This window comes from Grampus griseus, assembly GCF_964374135.1.
Source record: "Grampus griseus genome assembly, chromosome: 1".
NCBI lineage: Eukaryota > Metazoa > Chordata > Mammalia > Artiodactyla > Delphinidae > Grampus > Grampus griseus.
In genome coordinates, this window is record NC_139017.1 from 154,531,269 (window position 1) to 154,550,187 (window position 18,919).

The following is an 18,919-nucleotide window of genomic DNA, read 5'->3' on the forward strand; positions in this document are numbered from 1 at the left end:
GTTGAAGGTTCTTCAGAAGGAGAAGAGTGAGCAGTGCTTTAGAACTGGAAATCCTCCATCATGTCTAATGATCTAGGATTGACTTTGAGGAGCCCCCTGCAAAGAGACAGCATATGGTATTAGCCTACTCGGTGGTTCTCAACAGAGGCAATCTTGCTCCCCAGGGGATATTTGGCAATGTTTAGAGGCTTCTGTGGTAGTCACAACTAGGGATGTTACTGGCATCTAGTACTTAGACACCAGGAATGTTGTTTAACATCTTGCAACGCACAAGACCACCTCCTGAACAAAGAATCATCCAGCCCAAAATGTCAATGCTGCCAAGATTGAGGAGCCCTTCCCTAGACTGAGGGTGGAGACACCTGCACCTACCTCCTCGCAAAATGCTGGTGGTGGGGACATCTGGGAGTTAGACAACTTGATGGGCAGTTCTCCTGGCCAGCCCCAGGAGGCTTCCTGCACAGCGAGTCCTGGGAAGGTGACTGAGGGGAGCCAGGAGAGCACCGATGTCCTGTGATTGATGCAGTCGGAGTAGGCATATGGACTGGGCTCCTCTTCGTTTGCCCGCTAATTGACCAGGATCCTTGGTGGATCCCAGGCCCCGGCAACTGATGGGGTTTAGAGTGGGTGTCTGTGAGTTTGGGGCTGAGTGAAAGTGCTCCATGTAGCCCTCCACGTATTAGACATCGCAGAGAAGGAGCAAGCAGGGCACTTGCAACATCACAGGGGTCTGAGAATGTCTTGCCCTCTTCAGTGAGGGGCTGGGAACTCTGTGACCTCCCTTGTTCCTCCCCTACGGCCCAGGGCAGTCCTCTCCCCACTCCACGGAAACAGGCTTGAATGAGCTGTTAGTTTCACCATGAGGCTGGGCTGGGGCTAGGAGACAGGACACTGGATGGAAATCAGATACACGTTCTCTTCCTGATCCCCCTAGGGGGAGAGCAGGAGCACGAGCATTTACAACCTCCTAGGTTTGGTGGGGCAGGATCCAAGATGAACCTGATGGAGAGGTGAAGGAAATCACTGGGAGATTTGACCAAAGCCCTGGAGGCTGTCTCCACTCCCACACAAGTAGGAAGTAGGAGGGGCCTCATGGTGGGGGCGGCTTGAGAGAACAGATATCAGATTCTGACTCCCACCCTACACCCAAGGCGCTGCAGCAAGAAGGGGTCTCTAACACAGACCACTCTGCTGGGAAGCTGTATCCTTCAGGGCCCACCCTCTGGGGTTGGGGGTGGGGAATGTCCTCAAGGACAAAGTTGACACCAGCTGCAAAAAGGCCTCCCTCCCTTCAGCTCTTGCAGAGGGGAAGTAACAGAGAGGGATTGGAGGGGGAGGAGCTCAGATCCAGGACTAAAGAGGTTCAATCTTTTGGGTTCTTGAGAAGGGGCGGCTAGAGTCCCTGCTAGGGATGGGAAGCTGTCCCTGCTGCATTCTTTTCCTGGGAGAAGGAGATGAGGGTGGGGAGGGGGTGCCTGGTGTTCTTAAATGTCCTGGCCCCAGGGGTGACGGAGAGGGATCGGGAGCTGGGAATGAGAGCCCTTGAAGAAGTCGCTAAGGAGCCAGGAGGAGACCCTCTAGGTTAGCCTGAGGTGGACTCCACCCCCACCCTCAATTCAGTACTGGTGACTTTCCAAGGAGGAGTCCCAAAGAGAAAGAGGAATTCCAAAAGGAGGAATCACAGGCAGAGAGAGGAAGAATCTCAGAGGTTATAAGATGGGCGGGGAGAGGCTCCGCCTTCAGTCTCTCTAGACCCACCCTGCCTGACAGTAGGCTGGGTGGGGTGGAGCGCTGGCTGTGACTGTGACTCAGGTTTCTGTGGGCAGCCAAGGGCAGCCGGCAGGGAGGAGCCCAGACCAACAGACAGGCCAGCCAACTGCAGATTTCACCTCAGCTGTCCTTTCTCCTGGGAATGCAGGAGGTTCTTCTCTAGCTTTGCTGGCCTCCAAGGGCTAGCCCACCCCTGCTTCCTCATCCTCACCCCCAGCCGACCCTCGTCTTCCTTCCCAGAACCCTCAGCCAAGGCACTGACACAGGAGGGAGAGTCAAAGGTCACTGCCTCTAGGAAGGCCCCAGAATGTCTGTGCCACAGGGAGAAGAGTATAATAATGATTGATCCTGCATGGGAGGGACAGACTGGGGGAATCTTGGGTGCTGGCTTTCAGACTGAGCAGCCTGCTGCCCAACCCCCCCACTCCCCCAGCCAGGATAGCCAGGATGGCTCACGTCTGGGCAAGCTGGTTGTCATGGTGAAGGCTAGGGGCTAGAATGGAGCTGCCGCAGAGTCAGGCTCTCCTAAGTGAGGAGAGGGTGCTCAGGGACTCCCAGCCAAGCCCCCTCAGCATTGACCAGCCAGGGAGGGATGGCTGGGGCTGCAACCAAAGAGCTATAGCCAGGGACTGACAGTAGGACTTCCCCTTGGTGATGGGTGAGGGTGCGGCCAGCACATTCCCCTGGTATTTGTGGGGCCTGTTTGCTGGGCTGAGTTTTTAGAGAGTGGCTGGAAGAAAGGGAATGCACATTTACTTTGTGCCAAGTGCCTGCATACATATCTCACCAATCTTCACAACAACTGGGAGAGATCCAGCAATTTGCCTAAAATGGCAAAGCTGGGATTGAAATCCAAGACTGACTGCTACAAACACCGGTGATCTTTCTTTTCTGGGAACCAGGCTGTGTACTTGTTCTAGGGGAGGGAGAGGGAGAAAGTGACCTGAACTTTATCAGCCTGGATATTTCATCAGGAGGCCACAGTGGTAGGATGCAGGTGCTGGCTGCGTTTGGGGTTTAGAGGCAGATGACAGTTTGAAGAGAAAGCCACTGATGAAATGCTTGGCACATAGTAGGTGGTCATTGAATATTTTTGTAAAGAAGCAGCCAGATCTGTGTATGAGCCATGGCCAGTTTTCTGGGACATCCTGGGAGGTTCTGGCTCTGAATTAAAGCAACAGCGCAAGAAGCTAGTTTGAAAGAGGAACTTTCCAAGACCATCCCCGGCGAGAGAGGAATTTGCGGACATCACTGAGTGGAGATGGGGGAGTGGAGGGGTTGGGGTGGTGGGGAGGAAAGGGAAGTTTGTGGATGATACAGGATTACAGCAAGCCGCGGACGCCACCCAGCGGCCATAACGCAGCCCATGGGGAAACCAGGCTCCAAGAGTCCGCTGTGCGCGGAGCACTCTGGGAGTTGTAGTCCTGCTACATTAAGGTGCTGCCAGTGGAGCTGTTGGGTGTTGTAGTCCGACGTTTCCTGGGCGGGAATTACCCTCGTTGGCCGGACCACGAGTCCCGTGGTGCCCCGCGGCAGGCCGCGCAGGCGCGGTGAGTCGGTGCCGGTCAATCCCGAATGCCGTGGGGCCGCTAACTGGGTCCAGCGGTGTTAGAAGGGGTCACCGAGTGGGTCTGTGTTGTGGTGGGGTAGGGCGGCCAGCACCATGTCGAGGCAGGCGAACCGTGGCACCGAGAGCAAGAAAATGGTAACCGGAGCGTGTGACTCGGCGGGCGGGGCGGAATGGAGGTGTTCTGGGGAAGGGGCCCGGCGCGGGGCGCGAGTCGCAACTGGGAAAGCTCCTTCTGCTAGCGCTGGGAGGGGGTGGTTCCGCTGGAAGGAAGGAGGAGGCTCCTTGGTGGGTCGAGAGCGGAGAATCGCTCCGGGGTGGTCCCGGGTGTGAGGCAGGTTGGAGGGCCCCTGGAGTAGCTCGGAGACCCCTCCCCCGAGTGCAGTTGGGTGCAAGACCAACAACGACGGCGGCAATAACAGTAACTCCCACTGTTGCTCTCTTACTGTGTGTTAGGTACTGGGCCTGGCATTTTACGTCCGTTATCATTTAATCCGCAAAATAACTCTCAGGTGGATAATGTTATCGCCATTTTAAAGCTCAAAGAGGTTGCATACTGGCCCAGATTTACAGCTAGGAAGAGTTAGGATCTGATGAACCCATGTCTCTCTGACCCCAAAGCTAATGCTTCAGACTACTAGACCATAATGTCTCTCACACTCAGCTACTGGTTTTGCCAGAAAGCAAGTGTAAGGGGTGAGCCAGAGTAGGGAGTAAGTGCTCTTCCTCTGGCGAATGGCGGGCAGGCTCCCTCCTTCTCCTGGGAATAGTGGGACACCATCTAGTCCTATGAAGTTTGGCTGCAGATGGGGGCTGGGCCTGGAAAGTAACGTGGTTGATGTTTTTATCCAAACTGAGGGGACTTCTTGACAGGTGTTCCTTTTCTTTGGCATATTCTTATTTCCTCCAGAATTGCCCGTTTGTCGTTGTTTTCCAGTTTACAGACTGAGTTATTGAAGGTTGCATGCAGGGCAGACCAGGGACCTTTTGTTGACACTCAGCTCTAGAAGGGATGACTAAACTTCCCTCACACCTTTGCATCTTATACCAGGAACAGCCACCAAAAATGGGCAGCAGGAGACCCTATTACTCCAGAGTAGTACTGTACTTTTTCTCTCAGATCCCTTTTGAGAAGTTGATGAGAGCTGTGGATCTTCTCGCAGAAATAGTAAATAGACAAACATATACAGAGACATTTACTTACATTTGGGGAGGATTTGTGGGCCTGCGAAGATACTCTGTGAATTCCTGTTTTGGAGGAAATACTGAGTTAAAAAGAAAAAGGAGAGAATATTTTGCTAGGCAACAATGTCATGTAGGGGAAAAAGCATGGATATCGGTTGGAATTCTCATTGGTCCTCAATTTCCTTATCTATGAAATGGGGACAATAATACCTCCCTAGGATTAAGTGAGGTAGTGTAAAATGCATGGGGCATGGTAAATGTTTGCTTTCCCCTCCTTTTCCTATGACATGAATGGATATGAGAAGTCTTCCTGTTTAGTTTTCATATCTAGCTCTATTTTGTACCCTTTTTTTAAAACCTGAAACCAATATTGAAACTTTTTTTTTAAAATTTTATTTAATTTTTATTTTTGGCTGCATTGGGTCTTCGTTGCTGTGTACTGGCTCTCTCTGGTTGTGTCGAGCAGGGGCTACTCTTCATTGTGGTGCACGGGCCTCTCATTGCAGTGGCCTCTCTTGCTGTGGAGCACGGGCTCTAAGAGCACGAGCTTCAGTAGTTGTAGCATGCGGGGTCAGTAGTTGCGGCACACGGGCTTAGTTGCTCCGCGGCATGTGGGATCTTCCCGGGCCAGGGCTCGAACCCGTGTCCCCTGCATTGGCAGGTGGATTCTTAACCACTGCGCCACCAGGGAAGCCCCAATATTGAAACTTTTAATACCATTTTAGCAGGAACCTTCAGTCTCCACACACACCCCTCCCCCCCCAGCCCTCAGTATTCACTCAGTTTTGGTGAAGTGAGGGAATTAGGGAGGGGCAGCAGTGCATTCAGGCCTCAAAGCTTTTGCTACTGCTGTAGTCTCTGCTTCGAACTTCTTTCCCCAGAGACTAGCTAGCTACTCCTCACCTCATTCAGTTACTCAGATATCTTCTTCTCAAAGAGGGCTTTCCTGACCACCTGACTAGTTCTCTATCCTCTTACTCTACTCTGTTTCTCTTCAAGCACTGTCTATTTCATTTAAAATATTTCATTGTAGATTCTATACTTACTTGTTTATTTTCAGTCTCCCCCATGAGAATGTAAACTCCATGAGGGCAGGGGTTGGTTTGTTCACTGCTCCAGTCCCAGCACCTAGAATGATGCTTGGCACTAGGCAATCTATATTGAATGAATGACGTGAAGGTTTGGTGCATCCTGGCATTCAATTCCTATTGGTACCCACTCGAGGCGTGTCACATGATCCTCTTTGTAGCCACCTGGTTCTGACATGCTCCCCTTTCCTCTCTGCCTTTGGAGTCTCCCCCTCTAGCAGCCCACTTCCCAATCAGCCCAACCTTCTGCTAAGTGCTGCGTTCCCAGGTAAGCCTTCCAAAACTTAAATGGTTAATATGCCCAAGTAATTAGATCTCTGCTTTTTGTCTGTGTAAACAGAAACAGCCCATTTGTCTAGCAAACTTTTCCTGAGTCCCAGCTCTGTGCAAAGCATTGTGGGAAATGCAGAGATGAAGTCCTAGTCCCTAACCTTGAGAAGCACATACTCTATGAGAGAGGTGGAAAAATACACAACACAGAAGTATGGTACTGCCTGGGCTTGAGTCCTGGCTTCACTGCTTACTTACGTGGCCTTGACCAAGTGTCTTCATTGTTTTGTTTTTTTTGCGGTACGCGGGCCTCTCACTGTTGTGGCCTCTCCCATTGTGGAGCACAGGCTCTGGACGCGCAGGCTCAGTGGCCATGGCTCACGGGCCCAGCTGCTCCGCGGCATGTGGGATCCTCCCGGACCGGGGCACGAACCCGTGTCCCCTGCCTCGGCAGGCGGACTCTCAACCACTGTGCCACCAGTGAAGCCCTCTTCATTGTTTTAAGCATCAGTTTCACCATCTTTATTTATTTATTTTCGGCCACACCAAGCAGCTTGCGGGATCTCAGTTCCCTGACCAGGGATTGAACCTGGGCCATGGCAGTGAAAGCCTGGAATCCCAACTGTTAGGCCACTAGGAAACGCCCACTAAAAAGGTAATAATAGTATAATAAGGTTGTTCTGAGGATGAACTGAGGTATCGCATGTAAAGCTACCAGTGTGATAGAGCACCTGAGAACACAGTTGACACTCAGTAAATGTCAGCTAGCAAGCCTTTTCTCTTTTCTGCCGTGCTTGTCGGATCCTGGTTCTCCAACCAGGGACCGAACCTGTGCCCCCTGCAGTGCAAGCACAGAGTCCTAACCACTGGACCGCCAGGGAATTCGCAGCATCCTTTTTGTTTTAATTGAAGTATAGTTTATCTACAACACTATGTTAGTTCCATGTGCACAACATAGTGACTCGATATTACTGTACACTGCAAAATGGTCACCATACAAGCGTCCTTATTAGTAAAGATATTAACCTTTGTGTGTTTAGGCCTGCCCTTCTTTTGTGTTGTGGCTCTAATCTCCAGAGCTCAGGTGAGTTACTACTTGAGTAGCAGCATTCAGAATCTCCATGACAGGAGGCTGGAGAGTGACAAAAGAGGGATGGACTGAGTCCTGTTACTGACCTTCCTTCCCCAGCTGCTGGGGAGCAGTCACACTGGATTATTTGTGTTGACAAAAATAGTAAGTATGACTGTTAATAAGTATCTTGGAGCATTAGCTCAAAAGATCAGCCCCTTAAGGAGTTTTGATGTTTTGTTTGGGGCGCTGACTGCAAGCTGCCTGAAAACCGTGCGGTAGCTTACCTGAGTGTAGGGCTTGGCTTACCTACTCTGCTCAGGTTGTGCTTGAAGCACTTGGCTTTGCTAGTGTGAAACCACTCTTGTGGTTTCTTGGTCTGCAAAGCATCCTTAAGTCCAGGATCTCATTAGACCCTCCTTCCAACCCTGTGATTGGCATGACATATTTCACTGTTACTGTTTTTGTTGGAGAAGATTGAAGTTTAGCAAAGTGAAGTGACTTAGGTAAAGTCTCACAACTAGTGACAAGTCCATACTCAGAACCAGGTCTTCTGACTATAAACCGAGCATCCTTCTATATGCCTTACTAATTGTTTTAAAGTTCTTTATAGCGATTCAGAATCTCCCTCTTTGAACCTAGTTCAGGGTGCTTTGTGGCACCACACCACAGAGAACCAGTTTAAGGCCAAAAATAACAATATCTACTTTTATTTATTTTTTTGGCGAGCAGTATGTGGGATCGAACCCGTGCCCCCTGCCTTGGAAGCGCGGAGTCTTAACCACTCCAGGGAAGTCAGGGAAGTCCCACAGTATCTATTTCTTGAGTAGGTGCTGTGCAGCAGGTACTCTACACATATTATCTCATTGATAACCCTGAAGGGCAGATAATACTATCGCCATTGTGCAGATGGGAAAAGCTGATGTTCAGGGAGATTAAGCAGTGGCTTAGGATGACATACCTTTTTTTTTTGGACATAATAACTTACAGGACGGTGCTCAACTCTAAGAAGACTGAGTCTCAGTTACTTAACCTATCTCCTGTAAAATGGGGATAAATAATGTTTGTTTTGCTAACATCTCATGGTTGTTATAAAGCTCAATAAGTATCTGTGAAGACACTCTGAAAGTTTTATAAATGTAAGTGATCATTATTATTAAACATAATTAAAGCAGTCTGAAAGTAGAAGTTTTGCAGAAGAGATTCATGTTTCTGTTGGAAGAATGTGCTTATGTTCAGTGAAGAAATGGGACTGATTGAATTGGTTGACCTTTAAGGTCCCATGGAACCTTAAGTTATAAGGGTCTTCAGACTCTGCAACCACTTGTTAGTTTTCTGACTTCCTCTTCTGTTCTTTCTTGTGTTTACTACTATCTAATCACACTGGTCTCCTAGCTGTTTCTCACTCATGTCAGACATACTCCCACCTCAGGGCCTTACACTTACTGCCTCAAATTTTTTCACCCAGATACCCTTACTACCTTCAGTTCTTTGCACAAATATCATCTTAATGAGGCCTTCTCTGACTACCCTATCTAAAACTGAACCCCCCCACACACATACATACAGGTAAACATAAATCTCCTTTTGTGCTTATTTTCCTCCATAGCACTTTTCACCATCTGGCAAACCATTTATTTTATTTATTCAGTTTATTACCTCTTTCCCTCCTGTTAGGTAGTTCCTGGTACATAGTAAACTTTGAATGAATGATTTTTTCTATACCACAGCTCATTCCTATTTTTAAAGTCTGAAGACCTTTAAGTTGTGTATTTATGTCATGCACTATTCCAAATATGCTTGGTTCATAACTGAAGATGGAGATAAGACTTACAAATTAAGAGAGGGTGTGGAGAACCTGCATCAGGGACCCTATTCCCAGATCCCAGGCATATTGATTCTGTGACCACCGACAGATCTGTTTAGGACCTTGATTTTTCTTATTGGTAACCTGGGGGCTGCTGCTGTATAAAATGCTTGGTAACATCGTGATATGCATGTTACTCGGCATCATGGTGGGCTGAGGCTCTTGGAGTCTCCATCCAAGGACTCATTAATAATGGAAGAAAAGATCTCCTGATTTAATGCCGTGGTGCCAACTCTGTGGACTGGTTACTGCTGGATTGTCTCCATCCATTCATGCCTAAGCCATTCTAGTGCCAAACCCTTAACTTTACTAAAAATTATTCTCCTCCTTCATAGCTTCCCTTTAATTGCCATATTTGGTATATGGTCTCTTGGAGACATCCTGATCTGTTTTAGTTGAATTCAAAGAGCTTACTTATTCTGAAACTGATTCTCTTTGACTTCCTGGTACAGTACCTTTTATTTGTTTGTTTTTTAGGGAAGGTTATTAATATTGCAGTTGTGGGGAACAGTGGACAGAATGAACTTTGGCTTAGAAACTCCTGGTTTTCATCCCCCCAAGTTACTTTTGTCAATAGTTAGCTGTCTCTTGGGGACTTCCCTGGTGGTCTGAATCCGCCTTCCCAGTGGTTAAGAATCCGCCTTCCAATGCAGGGGACGTGGGTTCAATCCCTGGTTGGGGAACTACGATCCTACATGCTGTGGGACAGCTAAGCCCACATGCTGCAACTACTGAGACTGAGCGCCACAAGTAGAGAGAAGCCTGTCTGCCGCAATGAAACATCCCACGTGACGCAGCCAAAAATAAATAAATAAATATTTAAAAAATAAAAATAATAATTATCTGTCCTTGGTCAAATTACTGAACCATTCTGAGGCTCAGTTTCCTCATCTCTAAAATGAGATTAGTTTCTGCTCTTTCTGCTTTACAGAGTTATTGTGGGGTGAAAAATGAGATAATGAAAAATAGAATGTATGTAAGCAAAAGGCATTCACATTATTATTCTTTTTTAAAAAATTTTATTTATTTTTGGCTGCGTTGGGTCTTCATTGCTGCACGCGGGCTTTCTCTAGTTGTGGCGAGCGGGGGCTACTCTTCATTGTGGCGCGTGGGCTTCTCATTGCAGTGGCTTCTCTTGTTGTGGAGCACAGGCTCTAGGTGCACAGGCTTCAGTAGTTGTGGCACGTGGGTTCAGTAGTTGTGGCTTGTGGGCTCTAGAGCACAGGCTCAGTAGTTACGGTGTATGGGCTTAGTTGCTCCGTGGCATGTGGGATCTTCCCCAGACCAGGCTCAAACCTGTGACCCCTGCATTGGCAAGCGGATTCTTAACCACTGTGCCACCAGGGAAGTCCCTCACATTATTATTCTTGCAGTGACCTCCTCACCAGGCCATGGGGATGAGGTGAGGAGCATTGGGCCGTGGGAGCCTGAGCCTTAATGTTAGTTGTACTTTCTTCCCCCGAAGACTTGCAGACGGAGAGGTGCTCTGCTCCAAGTCTGACAAGCCTCCATTCAGAAAGGACTGGTTGGGGCTTCCCTGGTGGCGCAGTGGTTGAGAGTCCGCCTGCCGATGCAGGGGACACGGGTTCGTGCCCCGGTCCGGGAAGATCCCACACGCCACGGAGCGGCTGAGCCTGTGAGCCATGGCCACTGAGCCTGCGCTTCCGGAGCCTGTGCTCCACAACGGGAGAGGCCACAACAGTGAGAGGCCCGCGTACCAGTACCACAAAAAAAAAAAAAAAAGAAAGAAAGGACTGGTTGCGTAGCAATCTTGATTTTTCAGCCATGTTTCTGTATGAGTACATTGATCCAAATGTGCTGCTAACACGTTTCTCACTTTAACTCCGATAATACCTTTCCCCCAACCTGCTGCTTTTATTCTGTAGTCTTGGTATTTGCTGTTCCTTTCACCTTCCACATCTCTCTGTTTTTTGGTAAGTAGGTGACAGGATTCTTTATCTGGGAGTTTCTGTGCTTTCAACTGTGGTTGTAATAGAAACCAGTCCAGGTCAGTATTGTGTTCCAGGTACACAAAAGATTGTGTTCCTTTCAGAGTTATCCCTTTCCTGCAAACACTTTAGCTATGTGTCAAGAGAAACATTATTTTTTCCCATGTTGGTGACTTAGAGGGTTATCATTAGTGCAGTGGACTTCATCTGGTGCTTCCTTCCTTCCCCCTGGGACCTCTGCTGCTCCTGGATGGGGCCTTGGGAGTGCAGTTAGGCTTGGCAGCTGTGGTGGGACCCTGGGTCAGCAGAAGTCCACCTTGGTGTGTTGGAAGGGTGACTGCTCAGTGCGTGAGGTGCCTTTCACAGCCTGTTTTTTAGTGGGTCTAGTTTCAGCCCTGACACGTTGACCCTAGGGAGCTAAATTCTTTGGCTACTCCACAGGGGGTGATGGTCTTTCCCACCAGACACGAGTAACCTTCCTTTGAATTCTGACAGTTGCATTGAGGCCCATCCAGACTCTCACCAAACTTGCTTTTCTGTGTGGCTTGGTCCTGACTGCCTTTTGAATCTCTTTTAGAGCTCTGAGCTCTTCACCCTGACCTATGGGGCTCTAGTCACCCAGCTGTGCAAGGACTATGAAAATGATGAAGATGTGAATAAACAGCTGGACAAAATGTGAGTGAGCTCCTCTGTGGGAGAGTCAGTAACGGGACTCCTGAGTGCACCGAATCTACGTGGTCCCTTAGGGCCCAGAACAGGGTTCACTCTCGTTACCAACACTTTGGGTACAGTTTCCACTGCTTATTTATTGGGGTGTTTTGGGATTGTCCTAGTTTTCCCTTTACCACGAACAGCCTTATGTTCAGACATAAGACATTCAGACCGCATAATATAGTCTGTTCTCTCATTTCTTTCCCAGGGGCTATAACATTGGAGTCCGACTGATTGAAGATTTCTTGGCACGGTCAAATGTCGGGAGGTGCCATGACTTCCGGGAAACTGCAGATGTCATTGCCAAGGTCATTATCCTGGGCCACCTGGCCGTACCGAAGGATTGTCATTGGAAGGCACTGCTTACCACTCGCTCCCTTAGAAAGGCCCTTATTATTCCAGAAGAATAGCTAGGCAGCTGTTTGGACCAAAGAAGCCTTCCTGGTGGTTTAGGAATAACACAGATTATGAGAAAGGGAAGAATGGTTGGGATCATCCTTGTGGATTAAAGACCCACTAAAATCAAAGCCAGATCTTTTCAACTGTGCAGATATAGCAGAGTAGCATGGGGGTTAAGAATATAGACAGACCTGGCCGTGAGGCATGTGGGATCTTAGCTCCCCGACCAGGGATCAAACCTGTACCCCCTTCGTTGGAAGGTGAAGTCTTAACCACTGGACTGCCGGGGAAGTATGGTCCACATCCAAAAAAAAAAAAAAAATCTTAGGGGAAAAAAAATAAAGAATACAGACAAACCTGGCTTCAAATTCTGGCTCCAATACTTAGTAGTTCTTAGGTAAGTTATTTTTAACTTCTTTAATTACCAGTTACCTCGTCTTTAAAATGAAGAAAATAAGAGCTACGTCATAGGGCTTCTGTAAGGAGTGAATGAAAAAATGAACATGAGCGTTCAGGTAAAATGAATGCCCTTACTGCAGCATGTATATAGAAAGTGTTTGCTATTAATAATATTAGTGTTACATATTATAGGGTTAATAATAAATGATACAACACCTATAGCTTTGTGGTGTTAGAAGAAGGGTTCAGATAGCAGAGAGAGAGGACAGGAAAGTGTGTTGGGACCGCTCTGTGGTTAGATGCTGGTTCAGGGCAGCCACCCCTGTCAGAAGATCAGTGCTCCTTTCCACTAAGAAGTGCAGGTAATCAGCAAGTTGTCACCTAATTGTACGATGCCTTGAAGGAGAAGGGTGTGGAATTGTGCACAGTTGCTTTTCCTTTTTGCCTTGAATACCTGAAGCTTCAGTGTCCTGCAGAAGCCACAATTTTTTTCCTGAACCATTTAGTTCCCCTTGCTGGTCCCATCACATCACCTTCCCTGTCGTACAGCCCCTACTACTCTTTCTCATAGTGCCATTGTGTGTTTTTTGACAGGTGGCGTTCAAGATGTACTTGGGCATCACTCCAAGCATCACCAATTGGAGCCCAGCTGGTGACGAATTCTCCCTCATTTTGGAAAATAATCCCTTGGTGGACTTTGTGGAACTTCCTGATAACCACTCGTCCCTTATTTATTCCAATCTCTTGTGTGGGGTGTTGCGAGGAGCCTTGGAGATGGTGAGTGCAGCTCTTTACCTTCTGAGACACCTGAAATGTAGTAAGGTCTTAATAAATGTTTGAACGAATGAATGGGAGAGTGAAAAGAAGGGCTTTTAGCTCACCCCAGTGCTTCGCTGCCTGAGTGGTGATGCTGCCAAGTGTAGGATCCAAGTTGGAAATCTCCACGTGGTGTTGATGCTCCCTGCTAGGCTGGGAGGTGGTGCGCTCAGCCCTCAGAGCCCAGGAACATCTGTTCCCAGATTGGCTTATTTGGTGACAGTTTGATTTGCGAGTGTTCTTTGCTAAGTCTCCCTTATTGGGTGGGGACCACTGCCTTCTGCACAGGAACTGGCAATCTTGTCCATGTGGAAACCAGCCTCCTTGTTTAGGCTACTGTGGATGAGTCAGTTATAGCCCCATCCCTGGTGGTTTCCCAGAGGCTGTGGCTAGGCAGCCGCCCCTTCATTTTTGCACTGTCCCTCAGGTCCAGATGGCTGTGGAGGCCAAATTTGTCCAGGACACCCTGAAAGGAGACGGTGTGACAGAAATCCGGATGAGGTTCATCAGGCGGATTGAGGACAACCTCCCAGCTGGAGAGGAATGACCGTCCCCAGGACTTCAGCGTAGCTGGCAGGAGCCTTGTTGGAGTCAGGAAGCCTCAGTGCTCCCTCTGCCCTCTAGAATTAACTCAGTGACTGTTTAACACGGATGTTATATATTCTTCTAACTTTGTTTCCCTTCTCCATGTTAATAAAGAACAGACTATGATATAGTCCATTTACCCTACAAGTGTGCACATTCAGGAGGGAAATGCTTTGCTCCCTTTCCCTTCAGAGGGGCTGGATGTAGTCATCCTTGGTTAGACTGGAAAGAGCTCAAACCAGTTTACATTCCTGTTTGAATTTTCCAAAGTAGAACCACTTTGACCCCATTAAGAGTCAAGCCTAGCACATTTGTCCCTGGGTCTTCAGAAAGTCATTGGTGAATGGCCGTAGGGAATCCAGGATTCACTGGGACAGGGGAGGAGAAGCTGGGAGGGGTGGGTCGGATTTGCTAGCTGTAGTGTGACACACTGTAGTGCTTGCCAGGAAAGGGGAACCAGTCATGCCAGAAACGTTGACTTCTGGGAGGCCACCCAGGCCTCTCTTTCCTTCCTGCTGTTTGGAGGCAAGATCTCCTCTTTTTACAGAGGGTCCATCTCTTTTTCTTACAAGTTCTTCAATAAAGACACATTCTTGAGTGAAATCCCAATCATGTCATGTTTTTTCTCTGCTCAGCCCTGGGAATTTTGTTACAGTGGGGTGAGGAGACCTGCTAAAAGTTCCTGTGCCCTACCTTGACTTCATCTGGTCTAGGAATGGCTTCTTCCCATGGACCAGAGAGTCTGGGAAACCTGGGAGCAAATGAGGCCCCTTCAGAGTCATTTTTGAGTCTACTGTCTGTAGCAAAATCTAGAAGCAGACCATTATCCCAGACGTGCCTAAAATGGACTATCCTGGGCCCTTGGCCACCAAGTTGGAGGATTTGGCTAGAAAGACCATGTAAACCTTGGTATTGGGGTGCCATTTATTGAGTGCTTACCATGTGTCATCACTGTACCGAGCACTTTGTACGTATCATCTAATTCACAATAATTCCATTTTTAGGAGGAGGGCCCAAGTTGCCCAAGGTCATACAGCTAGTAAGTGGAAAAGCTAGGGTTCAAAGCCCCAGCCAGACTCCAAAGCCCGTGTTCTTAACCGCGATGCCTGGCTCACACGGTGGGAGGGTGGGGGAGCAGGCCTGCGGCTCCCTCTCAGTGTCACAGAGCTTAGGATGGCTTTTGAAGGGAGCGATCAGAGGTCGTCAGGCCATATTTGGTAGCACTGTTCTTGGGGATGGCCTAGGGCCTTGAGGTCTCAGGCTGTTGGGGTGAAACAGAGCCCCAGGCATGCCCTGAGGTTAGTAGGCAGGCCTGAGATGAGGGGAGCATTGTGCTTGAAGTGTGTCTTGGTCATAAAGGTTAGGACAAGGGTCCTGGGGCACCAGAGCACACGGCCTGCCTCCTCCAGCTGGGTTAAGCCGCTGAGGAGAGGAAAGATCACTTTTGTGTCCCCGAGTATAGGGATCCCATCCTTCTCTGAGCCTCTTTACCTCCCCCTCCAAGTACAATTGGGGGCCCCAGGGCATGCACCCCATTTTGGTCAACTGTATCCTCAGCGCCCATCAATGCTGGATCCAGTCACACCAGAGTTTGAGTGAATGAAGGAGAGATTAAGGGAACGAAGGCTGGGCCCCAGATGTGGAAAACGTTTGAGTGGTGCCTGGACCCTGCCAAGAAAAGTGAGCTGCACCACCCTTTCCTTCTCTAGGGGGGCCCTTGCCCTTCCTCTCCTCCCAGACCACAACCAACTTCCCAGCAGCTGTTTGTATGGCGTGAGGTTTTGGATATTTCCTTTCCCAGAATTTAACTTGGGCAACGTTACAGGGTCGGCAAGCTGTGGAAACAAAGCCCCCTTGGTGAGTTCTCGCGGTTACAACCCCACAATTGTGTGATGTGCACCCAGGGGCTAAGGGAAGGGAAAGGGCTGAGGGCTGTGAGTTATTGGGAACATCACCGCATCCTCTCCCCAGATAAGCCAAACATACAAGGCCCAGCTACCCAACAGCTGGTCCCCCACCCCTGAAGTTAATTAGCTGTAGATTACGTATCCCTTTGCTTTACTATGACTGAGGCTGGGACACCACACCCCGCAACCCCCAGGCTAGGCCATTCCCCATTCATGATGTACTGGCACAGCCAGCAGGATGGGGCAGGTTTGCCTGGTTGTATGGGAGGACCTGATTAGCCGGGGGGGGGGGGGGGGGGGCGGGGGTTTCCCAAAGAGCCTGGGTGGCTGGAGTAGTCCATGCTGGTGGCCTTTGGACTTGGCGCTGCTTGGGCAGAGCAATAAGGAAAGACCTTGCTCTGCAGCCTTTGGCCACCAGGGGCCTCCAGACCCCCACTGTACTGTCCCAGAGAGTTACTATTGGATCCCTGGTTTTCAGCGTTTGCCAGAAGATGCACCTGATGGAGTAAATCTCGGAGGCTGGTCAGAGCCTGAAAGTGCCCCTTTTCTTTAGTCACAACCATGGGACCTGAGAACAAAGCTCACATGGCTGCCTGGCTAAGGGCCTGCCTACTGAACCCAGGGCGCGGGAAAGAACACGTTGGCTAAGAAATCACTGGCTTCCATTCACACCCCAAACTCTCATGCTGGTCTCCTGAGTTGGACGAGCTAGCTCTGAGGCCTCGCCTAACCAACCCCCACTTACTTCCTGAGTCGAGACCAGAGCACCAGCCCTGTTCCCCTGATGTAAGAGAGTCCTGTTCCTGCCCCGGACTCGCACCAGTGACATTTCCATATTCAGGTTACACCTTTCTCTGGTGGATTGGCTGCCCCTACGTCTGTACTGGGCATCCAGGTCTGAGAAGGAGGTGGCAAGAGAGGCCCGGGAGCAGAAATTGCGCTAAGTAAAGTTAAAACAGTCTCCTAACAAGCAGTTCATTGTGAATGGCTGGGGGTGGTGGGTGCAGGAAAAGCATCCTCCCGTTCTCCCTCCCGGAGCTTAAGTGCTACCATGTGCTGTTCCCTGGAAGCCAAAGGGCCGGTGGGAGGGGAGGGGAGGGTGGCGGCAGGCGAGGAGCCTCGCTGTTAACCAATCCCCAGCCTTTGATGTAGGGCCAGGCCTGACCCCAGGACGGCCGCTGGCCACTGCCAGGGGAGCTGTGGGATGCAGCGCATTCCTGGGGGCAATTTACGCTTCTGGCGGCAGGAGAGGGAAGTTTCTACTGTGGGGAAGGGGGTGGGGGGAGGGCGCTGCAGTAGTGTTGAGGGCTTGGGTGTAGTACGAATAATGGAGGGAGCCGAGGCACAGGGCAGCACCCTCCTAACTCAGTCTGGCTCACCTAACCTGCTTGGCTAGAGGCAGGAAGCATTCTCTGGTGGACCCAGAGCTGGTAAGGGGCAGCACCCTCACCCACCCACCCTCCGGGCTCTGGGGGCCTGGACTGTCAGCCATGAGGGCATCAAGGACTGAGCCAGGCTAGAGGAGGGCTGGGAAGATGGTGTGATGAGCGTGACGGCATGTGTGAGTGAGTGCGGACAAATGTTATTCATAGCAACAGCTAATCTTTATTGCAGAGTGACTATTTGCCAGTGCGAGTCTAAGCACTTCACCTGGATTTCTCGTTTAGCACTCACAACAACCCTATCACTGTTCCTGTTTTGCAGATAAGAAAACTGAGATACGCAGCTAATGCATAGTATCAATAGACTTAGGACTTGAACCAAAATAGTCCAGTATTGGACACCAAGCTCTTATCCAGTACATTCTGTATTGCATATGTATGTGTGTGTATTTCAGTGGGTGACTGTTTCCTTGTATTCCTTGGGGAGTGTGTCTGTATGTGAATTCTTTCAGTTAATGGAAATGTAGCCCTGAGCTGGGGGCTGGGGACATGGAGATGCTGGGAGCTTCTATCTATGGGGAAGCAGCTGAAGCCATGTGTGGTGGTGGGGAGGAGAGGAGAGGTTGAAAGTAAGAGTCAAGGGCAAGTCCCAGCTCTGCACATAACTTATTAGTTACGTGACTCTGGACAAAGAATTTGAACTCTGAGCCTCAGTTTTTTCATCTGGAAAATGGGGATAATAATGCCTACTTTGCTGACTGTTTTGAGGATAAAACAAAATGAAGCATGTATATTTCCTGTCATAGGCTGAGTGTTCCCTAACTGGCAGTTACGATGAACTGGCAATTACGATGAACATTAGGGGAATTGTCTTGCAAAATTGCTGTGCGTGGATATGTCAGTGTCTGAGTGTGTGCAGATGGAAATTTTGCGAAATCAGGGTCGTGCCTCTATTGTTCATTGCTATATCCCCAAGCGTCTAGCACTACTTTCAGCATAAAGCAGGTGCTCAATAAATTTTTCTTCACTATTGGCTGAGTGTAAGAATGGAGTGAGGAGCGCCCATAGAGAGAGGGTTGAGTGAGCAGTGTGGGCTTCCACTGGGACCAGCTACATATATTTTTTTTAATATGTATTTATTTATTTATTTGGTTGCACCAGATCTTAGTTGCGAAAGGCGGGCTCCTTAGTTGTGGCTCCAGGGCTCCTTAGTTGTGGCATACGAACTCTTAGTTGCGGCATGCACGTGGGATCTAGTTCCCTGACCAGGGATCGAACCTAGGCCCCCTGCATTGGGAGCATGGAGTCTTATTCACTGTGCCACCAGGGAATTCCCCCAGCTACATATTTTATCGGGCTCAGTGCAAAATGAAAATGCAGAGCCCCTGATTCGAAAATTATTATGAATTTCAAGCTGACCCACGGGAGCATAAAACTAAGCCCTTCCGAGCTACAGGCCCATGAAGCCAGCCCCGGCCTCCCCTTGCCTTTGAGCATCACCAGCCCCCAGCCCTCCCCCAGCCCAGCTGTTCGGGAGGGAGTCTAAGCAGGCTCCACCTAGGCCTGCCGTGCTTCCCAGGCTGTCTGAGGGAAGGTGAGGAAGGGGAAGGATTGCTCAGTGTGAGCAGGCCAGGGAGGGACTCAGTGACCTGCAGACCTTTCCTTCAAGAAGCCCCTCCTGAGCCAGGCCAGGCCTGAAAGCAGTCCTCTGCCCTCCATCCCTCTAGGAGCTCACCCCCAACCCCAGCCCGCAAACCACCAAGCAGGCCACTGGGTGGTCTGGGAACATGTGGTCACACTTAGACATTGATTGAAGCAAAATTGTTATAAGATTAGAATATTTAAGGTAACTTTAATTTCCACAGCATTACTGGGATTTTTGAGGATGGGGCTGAGAGATCCTCTGGGGTAGAAGTGAGGAGAACGGTGGGGCCTGCGGGAGGAGTCTTCATTTC

General features: G+C 49.4%; 1 protein-coding gene across 1 annotated transcript; it reads left to right on the forward strand.

Moving 5' to 3' along the window:
• Nucleotides 1-3,311: 3,311 nt before the first annotated feature.
• TRAPPC3 (trafficking protein particle complex subunit 3) lies at nucleotides 3,312-14,278 on the forward strand. The gene is made up of 5 exons (XM_082661331.1): nucleotides 3,312-3,475; nucleotides 11,343-11,440; nucleotides 11,685-11,784; nucleotides 12,869-13,051; nucleotides 13,518-14,278. Exons 1-5 carry the CDS (start codon nucleotides 3,434-3,436, stop codon nucleotides 13,635-13,637), a joined length of 543 nt encoding a protein of 180 aa, XP_082517457.1. The 5' UTR covers nucleotides 3,312-3,433; the 3' UTR covers nucleotides 13,638-14,278.
• The last annotated feature ends 4,641 nt before the right edge of the window (nucleotides 14,279-18,919 follow it).